Source organism: Euprymna scolopes, chromosome 25 (assembly GCF_053919585.1).
Source record: "Euprymna scolopes isolate OS-2025 chromosome 25, ASM5391958v1, whole genome shotgun sequence".
Lineage (NCBI taxonomy): Eukaryota > Metazoa > Mollusca > Cephalopoda > Sepiida > Sepiolidae > Euprymna > Euprymna scolopes.
This window is the reverse complement of record NC_136506.1, coordinates 31,816,372-31,829,889: the sequence shown is the minus strand read 5'-3', so window position 1 is coordinate 31,829,889 and position 13,518 is coordinate 31,816,372. Positions and strand designations below refer to the sequence as shown.

General features: G+C 29.0%; 1 protein-coding gene across 1 annotated transcript in view; it reads left to right on the top strand.

Annotated features, from left to right (window-relative positions):
* The window catches only part of LOC145247313 (uncharacterized), a 558,870-nt gene that overhangs the window by 410,704 nt on the left and 134,648 nt on the right, over window positions 1-13,518 (top strand). Inside the window, exons 288-301 of the mRNA XM_080108949.1 lie at window positions 520-570; window positions 3,006-3,095; window positions 3,428-3,862; window positions 4,249-4,305; window positions 4,789-5,223; window positions 6,371-6,427; window positions 6,805-7,239; window positions 7,855-7,896; window positions 8,995-9,045; window positions 10,048-10,116; window positions 10,452-10,886; window positions 11,270-11,332; window positions 11,817-12,251; window positions 12,869-12,910. Coding sequence (XP_079965075.1) covers window positions 520-570; window positions 3,006-3,095; window positions 3,428-3,862; window positions 4,249-4,305; window positions 4,789-5,223; window positions 6,371-6,427; window positions 6,805-7,239; window positions 7,855-7,896; window positions 8,995-9,045; window positions 10,048-10,116; window positions 10,452-10,886; window positions 11,270-11,332; window positions 11,817-12,251; window positions 12,869-12,910 — 2,697 coding nt within the window. The remainder of the gene's footprint in view (window positions 1-519; window positions 571-3,005; window positions 3,096-3,427; window positions 3,863-4,248; window positions 4,306-4,788; window positions 5,224-6,370; window positions 6,428-6,804; window positions 7,240-7,854; window positions 7,897-8,994; window positions 9,046-10,047; window positions 10,117-10,451; window positions 10,887-11,269; window positions 11,333-11,816; window positions 12,252-12,868; window positions 12,911-13,518) is intronic.

Here is a 13,518-nt window from a genome sequence, read left to right as displayed (position 1 = left end):
TAGGAAACAAAAATTTGATCTAAATTCGGGTTTCTTTAAATGTTTTATTTCATAACACAAAAGCAAGCAAGGAAAGATAGTATGAACTGAATATCGGGTTTTAATTTGTGATAGAAATTTAAATTTGTTTTCTTTCAATAAATGTAATTAAAAAGCCGGTTGAGACATAAAATTTCCCATTATCATCATATAGTTTGTAGAAGGGTCGATAACAGTGTAATTTTAGTATAGCCTATTCCTAATTTCTCCTTCTTTTACACTTGAGAATGAAGCAGTTACCTTGCTTATATTCAATTAAACTCAAATGAACCATAATAAGTAACTGAAACATACCAAATGTCTACGAAAATCAACTATATGGGAACACATATTTCCAATTGTTTTATTTATTTCTCATGCACTAGAGTAAAATTTTAATTTATTATTCAACAATAATTTCTCTTTATTTTATTAACTCATTCAACATTGGCATATAATATTTACAAACTATTCTAATACAATAATGTATTTACCTTATAGGACCTGGACCAACCACTGGATCCACTTCAACAGGAACCCCAACAATAACAGGTAAAATAGGAGACTACTCCATAACCGTATTCTAATTAACATATGTAGCTTTACAAACATTCATTAATTAAGGAAAGATACATTGCAAACTAAACATATACTTTGAGATATATATATTACTAGCAATCGGTGCCCGGCGTTGCCCAGGTGTTTTGAGGTTAATGCTGAGAAAAAAAAACGGTCAATTTTTTAAACTTTGACCCCTATTATGACTTCTTAACATTTATTGTTTAGGGATCAAGTAAAGGTAATAAGTTAGATCCATGTTCAAGGAATCTATATCTAAAATATCACGTGTTTAGACTCAAAATTGTAGGAGGAGTTTGGTAGAGTTCTCAAAGGTCAAATCGTTTGATAGCGAGGCCAAATTTCACGAATTTGGCCTTTTTTTAAAGCAGTTTTGCCTTCAAAATTTATGTTTGGCCTTTTTCTTCACCGATGAAATCTGGGGACGCAACGGGAATTTTCGGCTAAAAAATGTTGTTACTATGCACATCTATGTATTGAAATACAATTTGTGGCAAAATTTCAGGAAAAACTAATGGATGGTTCTCTCGCAATAGTCCGGACAATTCGCTAAATTATCTCGTCAAAACCTTAAATCTCGAATTTTTGTGCATTTTTTTTTCGGGGGGGGGGGGGCTAATTTGGCATAATAGTGTCCATTTAATAGTATTATTTTGAAAAAATAAAAAATAAGGAAAATTACCAAAAAAAACAAACAAGAACAACAAAAGTGTGCCGTATTTTTAAAAGTTTTATTGCGTTGTTTTTATTTGCTTTTTTTATTTCATCGGTGAAGAAAAAGGCCAAACAGAAATTTGAAGGCCAAACTGCTTAAAAAAAAAGGCCAAATTCGCGAAATTTAGCCTTGCTATAAAAAAAAAAAATGGGGAAATCCCCCTACTTGAACTTTCTGTTTAATTAATAATGACTCGCTTGTAGCGTTGATTTTTTTCTTTTTTCGCTATAAAAAAATAACTACTTGATGAAATTACGTGATTTTTTCTGTAGGAAAACTTTATCCCATGACGAGTACGTACAATATATATATATTTTTTTAAATATTTCCATTTTTAATGTCAATGGAAAACTGCACAAGTACCCAAACCCGAAATGTAAAGACCACGAGTGAAGGCGCTTTTTTTTTTAGTTTAGTTTCATAATGGCGGCCGTGATGTCGGAGGTTCGATTGTTAGATTGTAAGTTTCGTATTTTTTTAATTTGTAAATCGCAAGTTAGGAAAAAATTAAACCCTTCCAAGATGGACAATAAATAAAGCCATAATATTTTATGGTAAAGTTAAGAGCCTACGAACCATAGTTTTTTAGGAGATGTGATTATTGGATTAACCAATCAGAAATCGTCTGTGGCACACACATCTCTGTTTTTATAGATATATAGAAGATAGATAGATAGATATAGATATAGAAAGAATATAGATATAGATATAGATAGATAGATATAGATAGATATAGATATAGATATAGATATAGATAGATATAGATAGATAGATAGATATAGATATAGATATAGATATAGATATAGATAGATAGAAGATATAGATTACAATCATATTGCCTTAATAAATATCTTGCTATAATTATCTTTCTTTTTTTGCCGGATATATATACATATTTTTTCATGGCATAGTTTGCCTCATGCAAAAACTAAATACACTTAACACTATATAAAGATATTTAACATGAGTGAAAGTGGTGTTAGAAATTTGAATGGACTACAGAAACAATCAGCAATAATTACTTTCTAAATATAATAGATTATCTATCATCTTACATAAGTAATATTCACAATACAATAACACTATGAAATATTCAATTTCTAATATCAGTAATATCCACTAAACTATACAGTCCTCACTGTTTACAATCTGCTTCATATTAATCATAATAGCCTCTACACTTATATACGAGAACTTATTTGCGTTACACACTACTAGACTTTTTAGTTCAATAAGAACGAGGAAAATTTGGAGCCTGCTGCTTGATAATGGGTGTTTTATATCAAATTGCTAGTTGAATATAGTTTCATTTGTGCTCGTGTTTGCATTAAATACTAATCCCTACTAATACCTTTAATTCTTAACTGTACAGCGAATGGATACCATCATAATTGATTCGCTGCACCTTATCATAAGAAAAGTCCATAAAAAATTTCGCCCTCACCAGACTAGTGGTTCCGAGAAAAGGTTAAATGGAAAGACAGACAAAAAAAGAGAAATATAGATTTCATACCCCATTTCTTACATAAGTAATATCAATTATACAATATTCACTGTACATTATCTAATATACAATACGTACTTGACGATTGTTGCTTGCTGATTTGTAGTTATTTACTATACGATCTGCATTAAATCTTTTAAATAAATTTGACATGTAACAAAATTTTCTTAATTTTCTTCCTTCTTACAGTGACACCTAAAATCACCACAACATCAGGACGTACATCAACAACATCAGGACCTACTTCAACAACATCAGGACGTACTTCAACAACATCAAGTGAGAAATTAAATAATTCATAATAAACAAAATTCGACAATATGTGCAACTGAAAAAAGGACGACCGTTACATCAAACAAAATTTCTGAATATAACAACAAATATAAAAAGAATGATCTGAATATTCCAAATAATATAAAATACAAATTTTCATGTAAAAAATTCTTAAACGCAATATGTCTTCTTCTTTCTCTTGTTTCATTAATATTTTACCAACACTGAAAAAAAAATTTTAATTGTACATTAGCGATATATGACCATGAATTTATTTTGTAATTTTTATTTTCACATACAACTGTTAAATGAACATTTTCTTATTGTTCCAATTCCAGTTCGATGTGAATCTACTAAAGGTATGGATGATAAAAGTCTCATTCCTGATGCTTTCATTAGTGGAACACCAGACACACCAAACTCTCCTGTAAGTGATGTCAGACCTGAAGGCCCTGGGTGGATTGTACCAGCACCAACTGACTCCAACGATCCAAAACCCAGCATCACAGTAAAACTGACCGATGACCCTGAAGGAGTAGAACTGATCAAGGTTGATGTTAGCGGTAATGCAAAGAAAATCACAATTCTTGTACAACGTCCAGGATCTGAAAATTTCGAACCACTTCCTGGTGCCAATAAAATCACTGGGCCATTCATCTCAACTACATTTGACAAAGTGACTGCAATCAAGGTGATTTTGGAAGAAAAAGAAGATGATCAGAATCCAAACTACAAAGTAAACTTGGATGTTGAAGCATGTTTCCATTTGCCAAGTAAGGACATTTCATTATATTTTGCCATAATTTTTATGTATATTTTACATACTATGTGTATAAATATTATCCCTATAATTGGTAAACCTGTTGTAAAACAACTAAATATCTCTAATTTACTGACTATTTGGCATATAATAAACAAAAAATGGTTTAGATAAAAAAAAGAATGTTGTTAGGGTATTAGATTCTTATCTTTATATATACTAATAAATAATTATTTTTTCCGTTTAAATAATCAAATCTTAACTTTATAATGTTGTTTTTTATAGAAACAATGAAAATATGAATTTCCTTGTATTTCGCTTAGAATGACTTATTTATGAATCGTAATATTTTAAATATTTCCATCTCATATACTGTTATTTTAATGTCTTTATTTGCAGCATCTAAAACAACAACTTCAACAACTAAAATGACTACTATTACTACTACTACACCAAGTAAGTGGATTTATATTTTGAACATTACATAAATTATTGTACAAAACACATATACTAATGATTTATTAAGTACGTCCATATCAAATCTGTCTACATAAATTTTCAAATTTATTGTATCTTGTTTCGAATCTGTGTAAATATGTCCCTTACATTGAAAAACTGCTAAAGATTATATAAATTATTTTACAAAATACATATTTTTTGACTTTGAAATTTATTGTATATAATTATTGCTTATATCGAATAAGTGTTAATATGTCCCTTACACTGAAAACTGCCAAAAATTAGAGTTTTGTTCTTCTTTGATTCATACTATGTAAACTAAATTTCTAAATTGAAAAGTGGCTTTCATCATTACATTTTTAAATAATATAATGAAAATGATTTTATCTTCACAAATGTATATTTAATTCTGTACTATGAGTAAAAAGTTTAAATTATATAAACTACAAATTTGTGAAATTGATTTACTTTTGTTTGCAGTTCGGTGTGAGTCTTCTAAGGGTATGAATGATAAAAGCCTCATTCCTGATGAGTACATTAGTGGAACACCAGACACACCAAACTCTCCTGTAAGTGATGTCAGACCTGAAGGCCCTGGATGGATTGTACCAGCACCAACTGACTCCAATGATCCGAAACCCAGCATCACAGTTAAACTGACTGATGACCCTGAAGGGGTAGAACTGATCAAGGTTGATGTTAGCGGTAATGCAAAGAAAATCACAATCCTTGTACAACGTCCAGGATCTGAAAATTTCGAACCACTTCCTGGTGCCAATAAAATCAGTGGGCCATTCATCTCAACTACATTTGACAAAGTGACTGCAATCAAGGTAATTTTGGAAGAAAAAGAAGATGATCAGAATCCAAACTACAAAGTAAACTTGGATGTTGAAGCATGTTTCCATTTGCCAAGTAAGGATATTTCATTATATTTTGCCATAATTTTTATGTATATTTTACATACTGTGTGTATAAATATTATCCCTGTCATTGGTAAACTTGTTGTAAAACAACTAAGTATCTCTAATTTACTGACCATTTGGCATATAATAAACAAAAAATGGTTTGGATAAAAAAAGAATGTTGTAAGGATATTAGATGCTTATCTGTATATATACTAATCTGTATAATTATGAAACTCAAATGACCTTGTAACAATGTATGTAACCCACTTTCTGTTTTGCGACATTCGGTTGTGCATGCGCACATGACCTGCATACTGAAATATTAAAATTATTATTTCGAAATTATTATTAAACATTGTAAGAGTTGGCTTTAAAAACACTTGAACGTAATCCACAAAAAAAACCATCAAAAAAAAAAAAAACATTATAAACCATTATTTATTTTAATAATTTAAATGCAAAAAAAAAAAGAACACTTGGTACGCTGAAATATTAACGTTATTATATCGAAATTATTATTTAACATAGGAAGAGTTTGTTTAAAATAAACAAAAAAAAACAATTGGCACGCTGACATATTAACGTTATTATTTCGAAATTATTATTTAACATGGGAAGAGTGGAGTTTAAAATAACTTAAACGTGATACAGAAATGAACGATGTAAAAAAAAAAAAGCAGACATATCAAAATTTGAATTTAACTATAATAAGTAGTATGGTATCTGTTCAGTGCACATTTACCTGTAAGTATGGCCAACCACTTATAATTCAGTAACTGTAATTTTTTTTTTTCAAAAATAATCTACACAGAACGACACATAGAAATCTATCTATATTCTTTTTTCATTTTAATATACTTTCATAGAAATGTTTCTGTTATGTCAAAGGAAAACTATTTTCTTTACGTCACAAGTGTCCTGCTCATACATGAATTCCATAGCTAATAGAACATACTGACTCAACGGGTCACGGGTAGTCTAGTGAATAATAATTCTTTCTATTTAAATAATAAATATTTACTTTATAATGTTGTTTTTTCATAGAAACAATGAAAATATTCATTTCCTTGTATTTCGCTTAGAATAACTTATGAATCGTAAAATTTTTAATATTTCTATTTCAAATATTGCTATTTTAATGTCTTTATTTACAGCATCTCAAACAACAAAAACAACAACTTCAACAACTAAAATGACTTCTACTACGCCAAGTAAGTGGATTTATATTTTGAACATTGTATAAATTATTTTACAAAATACATATCTTATGATTTATTAATTACTTCCATATCAAATATGTCGACATAAACTTTGAACATTATTGTATATTATTATTGCTTATATTAAATGTGTGTTAATATGTTACTTTCATTGAAAAACTGCTAAAGATTTGAGTTTTGTTCTTCTTTGATTCATACTATGTAAACTAAATTTCTAAATTGAAAATTGACTTTCATCATTACATTTTTAAATAATATAATGAAAATGATTTTATCTTTACAAATGTATATTTAATTCTGCACTACGAGTAAAAAGTTTAAATTATATAAACTACATATTTGTGAAATTGATTTACTTTTGTTTGCAGTTCTATGTGAGTCTTCTAAGGGTATGAATGATAAAAGCCTCATTCCTGATGAGTACATTACTGGAACACCAGACACACCAAACTCTCCTGTAAGTGATGTCAGACCTGAAGGCCCTGGATGGAGTGTACCAGCACCAACTGGCTCCAACGATCAGACACCCAGCATCACAGTTAAACTGACTGATGACCCTGAAGGGGTAGAACTGATCAAGGTTGATGTTAGCGGTAATGCAAAGAAAATCACAATTCTTGTACAACGTCCAGGATCTGAAAATTTCGAACCACTTCCTAGTGCCAATAAAATCACTGGGCCATTCATCTCAACTACATTTGACAAAGTGACTGCAGTCAAGGTGATTTTGGAAGAAAAAGAAGATGATCAGAATCCAAACTACAAAGTATGGCTGGATGTTGAAGCATGTTTCCATTTGCCAAGTAAGGATATTTCATATTCCTCAAGGATAATGTTTTACCTTTATTTTTCAATTCATATCATGTGCACTTTATTAATTAGACTATTAATGCACCTTTATTTCTATATCAACTATTTTTTGAAAAGAAAATAGCTATTATTATTACTTATAGTTGTACTATTTACTCCAACTTGCCCAGCATAATCCTAACAAGTAGAAAATGGTTTCTAAATATATTTTGATAACTTCCTAAAGTGAAATACTTATATTGTACATCGAATATATCGGTCATAATATGCCTACAATAATCGTTTCATCTATAGATACATTCAATTCTCAGCAGAATTATTTTCAGTTAACTTTTTCTTATACAGATCAACTCATCTTATTTGTTAATCAAACTCATCCTTGTCCAAATTCCAATCGATCAAGTTATCTCTGAATGCTGACATTATATATCATTTTAATCTGATTAATGTATAACCGAAATTACCAAAATTACTTACAAGTTCTATAGATGCATGAATATTATCAGATAAAACATGTAGTTTTTTGTATTAGAATGACTAATAACTAATAAAACTTTGAACAATTTTTCCAATAATATTGCTATTGAATCTATATATTTCTTTTTCAGCATCTCCAATAACAACATCTACAACGAAAACTACCACAGCAGGTAAATATATTTATATTTTTGTGGACGTTTTAAAAAAGTGCTAACACACAATGTTTAAGGATTTATTTATATTTTTCGTGCAATTTCTAAGAAAATAAATTTAATCAAATATTAATTTAGTTTTAAATCATTATTTTATTTAAAATTCTTATTGGATGGAAAATCATTTCATGCAAAAAAAAATTTATAAACACAAATATCTTTTCACTTTTTAAATAGGTGTTCACTCTATTCATGTAAGAAATATCTTCATTTTTTAGCTATTCCTTGTTATTCTTCGTCCTTTTAGGAAACAGAAATTTGATCTAAATTCGGGTTTCTTTAAATGTTTTATTTCATAACACAAAAGCAAGCAAGGAAAGATAGTATGAACTGAATATCGGGTTTTAATTTGTGATAGAAATTTAAATTTGTTTTCTTTCAATAAATGTAATTCAAAAGCCGGTTGAGACATAAAATTTCCCATTATCATCATATAGTTTGTAGAAGGGTCGATAACAGTGTAATTTTAGTATAGGCTATTCCTAATTTCTCCTTCTTTTACACTTGAGAATGAAGCAGTTACCTTGCTTATATTCGCTCAGAGGGTTATACCGATCTAAAATTATTCTGCATTAGTGGATCTGCCATTGATTGTAAACTTTAATAATCCAGTACTTCCTGTTTTCTAACCTCGGCTTGCCCTACATCACCGATAACCTCTGTAAGAAAATGGATCATACACCCATGTAGTTTTTTAATTTCAATATGCTAATATATTCCATGTCTCTAGTTTCAAAAGAAGGATTTACAAGATGATAATCATTGAGTATAACCAAAAGCAACAAGTATACCATTAAATTTGGAATAAATGTTTTTAGTTTACTATTTCAATTAAACTCAAATGAACCATAATAAGTAAATGAAACATACCAAATGTCTACGAAAATCAACTATATGGGAACACATATTTCCAATTGTTTTATTTATTTCTCATGCACTAGAGTAAAATTTTAATTTATTATTCAACAATAATTTCTCTTTATTTTATTAACTCATTCAACATTGGCATATAATATTTACAAACTATTTTAATATAATAATGTATTTACCTTATAGGACCTGGACCAACCACTGGATCCACTTCAACAGGAACCCCAACAATAACAGGTAAAATAGGAGACTACTCCATAACCGTAGTCTAATTAACATATGTAGCTTTACAAACATTCATTAATTAAGGAAATATACATTGCACACTACACATATACTTTGAGATATATATATTATTACAATCATATTGCCTTAATAAATATCTTGCTATAATTATCTTTCTTTTTTTGCCGGATATATATACATATTTTTTCATGGCATAGTTTGCCTCATGCAAAAACTAAATACACTTAACACTATATAAAGATATTTAACATGAGTGAAAGTGGTGTTAGAAATTCGAATGGACTACCGAAACAATCAGCAATAATTACTTTCTAAATATAATAGATTATCATCTTACATAAGTAATATTCACAATACAATAACACTATGAAATATTCAATTTCTAATATCAGTAATATCCACTAAACTATACAGTACTCACTGTTTACAATCTGCTTCATATTAATCATAATAGCCTCTACACTTATATACCCGGACTTATTTCCGTTACACACTACTACTACAACTACTAGACTTTTTAGTTCAATAAGAACGAGGAAAATTTGGAGCCTGCTGATTGATAATGGGTGTTTTATATCAAATTGCTAGTTGAATATAGTTTCATTTGTGCTCGTGTTTGCATTAAATACTAATCCCTATTAATACCTTTCCTTTAATTCTTAACTGGACAGCAAATGGACACCATCATACTTTATTCACTGCACCTTATCATAAGAAAAGTCCATACAAAATTTCGCCCTCGTCAGACTCGTGGTTTCCGAGAAAAGGTTAAATGGAAGGACAGACAAAAAAGAGAAAAATAGATTTCATACCCCATTTCTTATATAAGTAATATCAATTATACAATATTCACTGTACATTATCTAATATACAATACGTACGTCACATTTGTTGCTTGCTGATTTGTACTTATTTACTATATGATCTGCATTAAATTTTTTTTAACAAATTTAACATGTAACAAAATTTTCTTAATTTTCTTCCTTCTTACAGTGACACCTAAAATCACGACAACATCAGGACGTACTTCAACAACATCAGGACCTACTTCAACAACATCAAGTGAGAAATTAAATAATTCATAATTAACACAAATACACAATAGATACAACTGCAAAAAGACGACTGTTACATCAAACAAAATTTCAGAATATAATAATATATAAAGAATGATCTGAATATTCCAAATAATATAAAATACAAATTTTCATGTAAAAAATTCTTAAACGCAATATGTCTTCTTTCTCTTGTTTCACTAATATTTTACCCACATTGAAAACAAATTTTTAAGTGTACGTTAGCGATATATGACCATGGATTTATTTTGTAATTTTTATTTTCACATACAACTGTTAAATAAACATTTTCTTATTGTTTTGTTTTTGTTCCAATTCCAGTTCGATGTGAATCTTCTAAAGGTATGGATGATAAAAGCCTCATTCCTGATGTTTTCATTAGTGGAACACCAGACACACCAAACTCTCCAGTAAGTGATGTCAGACCTGAAGGCCCTGGATGGATTGTACCAGTACCAACTGACTCCAACGATCCGAAACCCAGCATTACAGTAAAACTGACTGATGACCCTGAAGGGGTAGAACTGATCAAGGTTGATGTTAGCGGTAATGCAAAGAAAATCACAATTCTTGTACAACGTCCAGGATCTGAAAATTTCGAACCACTTCCTGGTGCCAATAAAATTACAGGATCATTCATCTCAACTACATTTGACAAAGTGACTGCAATCAAGGTGATTTTGGAAGAAAAAGAAGATGATCAGAATCCAAACTACAAAGTAAACTTGGATGTTGAAGCATGTTTCCATTTGCCAAGTAAGGACATTTCATATTATTTTGCCATAATTTTTATGTATATTTTACATACTATGTGTATAAATATTATCCCTGTCATTTGTAAACCTGTTGTAAAACAGCTAAGTATCTCTAATTTACTGACCATTTGGCATATAATAAACAAAAAATGGTTTAGATAACAAAAGAATGTTGTTATGATATTAGATGCTTATCTTTATATATACTAATAAATAATTATTCTTTCTGTTTAAATAATCAAATCTTAACTTTATAATGTTTTTTTATAGAAACAATTAAAATATGAATTTCCTTGTATTTCGCTTAGAATGACTTATTTATGAATCGTAATATTTTAAATATTTCTATCTCAAATATTGTTATTTTAATGTCTTTATTTGCAGCATCTAAAACAACAACTTCAACAACTAAAATGACTACTATTACTACTACTACTACTACACCAAGTAAGTGGATTTATATTTTGAACATTATAGAATTTATTGTACGAAACACATATATTAATGATTTATTAAGTACGTCCATATCAAATCTGTCTACATAAATTTTCAAATTTATTTTATCTTGTTTCGAATCTGTGTTAATATGTCCCTTACATTGAAAAACTGCTAAAGATTATATAAATTATTTTACAAAATACATATTTTTTGACTTTGAAATTTATTGTATATAATTATTGCTTATATCGAATAAGTGTTAATATGTCCCTTACACTGAAAAACTGCCAAAAATTAGAGTTTTCTTCTTCTTTGGTTCATACTATGTAAACTAAATTTCTAAATTGAAAAGTGGCTTTCATCATTACATTTTTAAATAATATAATTAAAATGATTTTATCTTTACAAATGTATATTTAATTCTGCACTACGAGTAAAAGGTATAAATTATATGAACTACAAATTTGTGAAATTGATTTACTTTTGTTTGCAGTTCGATGTGAGTCTTCTAAGGGTATGAATGATAAAAGCCTCATTCCTGATGAGTACATTACTGGGACACCAGACACACCAAACTCTCCTGTAAGTGATGTGAGACCTGAAGGCCCTGGATGGAGTGTACCAGCACCAACTGACTCCAATGATCCGAAACCCAGCATCACAGTTAAACTGACTGATGACCCTGAAGGGGTAGAACTGATCAAGGTTGATGTTAGTGGTAATGCAAAGAAAATCACAATTCTTGTACAACGTCCAGGATCTGAAAATTTCGAACCACTTCCTGGTGCCAATAAAATCACTGGGCCATTCATCTCAACTACATTTGACAAAGTGACTGCAATCAAGGTGATTTTGGAAGAAAAAGATGATGATCAGAATCCAAACTACAAAGTAAACTTGGATGTTGAAGCATGTTTCCATTTGCCAAGTAAGGACATTTCATATTCCTCAAAGATAATGTTTTATCTCTATTTTATCAATTCATATCATGGACACTTTATTAATTAGACTATCAATGTACCTTTATTTCTATATCAACTATTTTTATGAAAAGAAAATAGCTATTATTATTACTTATAGTTGTACTATTTACTCCAACTTGCCCTGCATAATCCTAACAAGTAGAACATAGTTTCTAAATATATTTTGATAACTTCCTAAAGTGAAATACTTATATTGTACATCGAATATATCGGTTATAATATGCCTACAATAATCGTTTCATCTATAGATACATTCAATTCTCAGCAGAATTATTTTCAGTTAACTTTATGTTATACGGATCAACTCATCTTATTTGTTAATCAAACTCATCCTTGTCCAAATTCCAATCGATCAAGTTATCTCTGAAGGCTGACATAATATATCATTTTAATCTGATTAATGTATAACAGAAATTACCAAAATTACTTACAAATTCTATAGATGCATGAATATTATCAGATAAAAGATGTAGTTTTTTGTATTAGAATGACTAATAACTAATAAAACTTTGAACAATTTTTCCAATAATATTGCTATTGAATCTATATATTTCTTTTTCAGCATCTCCAATAACAACATCTACAACGAAAACTACCACAGCAGGTAAATATATTTATATTTTTGTGGACGTTTTAAAAAAGTGCTAACACACAACGTTTCAGGATTTATTTATATTTTTCGTGCAATTTCTAAGAAAATAAATTTAATCAAATATTAATTTAGTTTTAAATCATTATTTTATTTAAAATTCTTATTGGATGCAAATCATTTCATGCAAAAAAAAATTTATAAACACAAATATCTTTTCACTTTTTAAATAGGTGTTCACTCTATTCATGTAAGAAATATCTTCATTTTTTAGCTATTCCTTGTTATTCTTCGTCCTTTTAGGAAACAGAAATTTGATATAAATTCGGGTTTCTTTAAATGTTTTATTTCATAACACAAAATCAAGCAAGAAAAGATAGTATAAACTGAATATTCGGTTTTAATTTATGATAGGAATTAAAATTTGTTTTCTTTCAATAAATGTAATTAAAAAGCCGGTTGAGACATAAAATTTCCCATTATCATCATATAGTTTGTAGAAGGGTCGATAACAGTGTAATTTTAGTATAGGCTATTCCTAATTTCTCCTTCTTTTACACTTGAGAATGAAGCAGTTACCTTGCTTATATTCGCTCAAAGTGTTCTACCGATCTAAAATTATT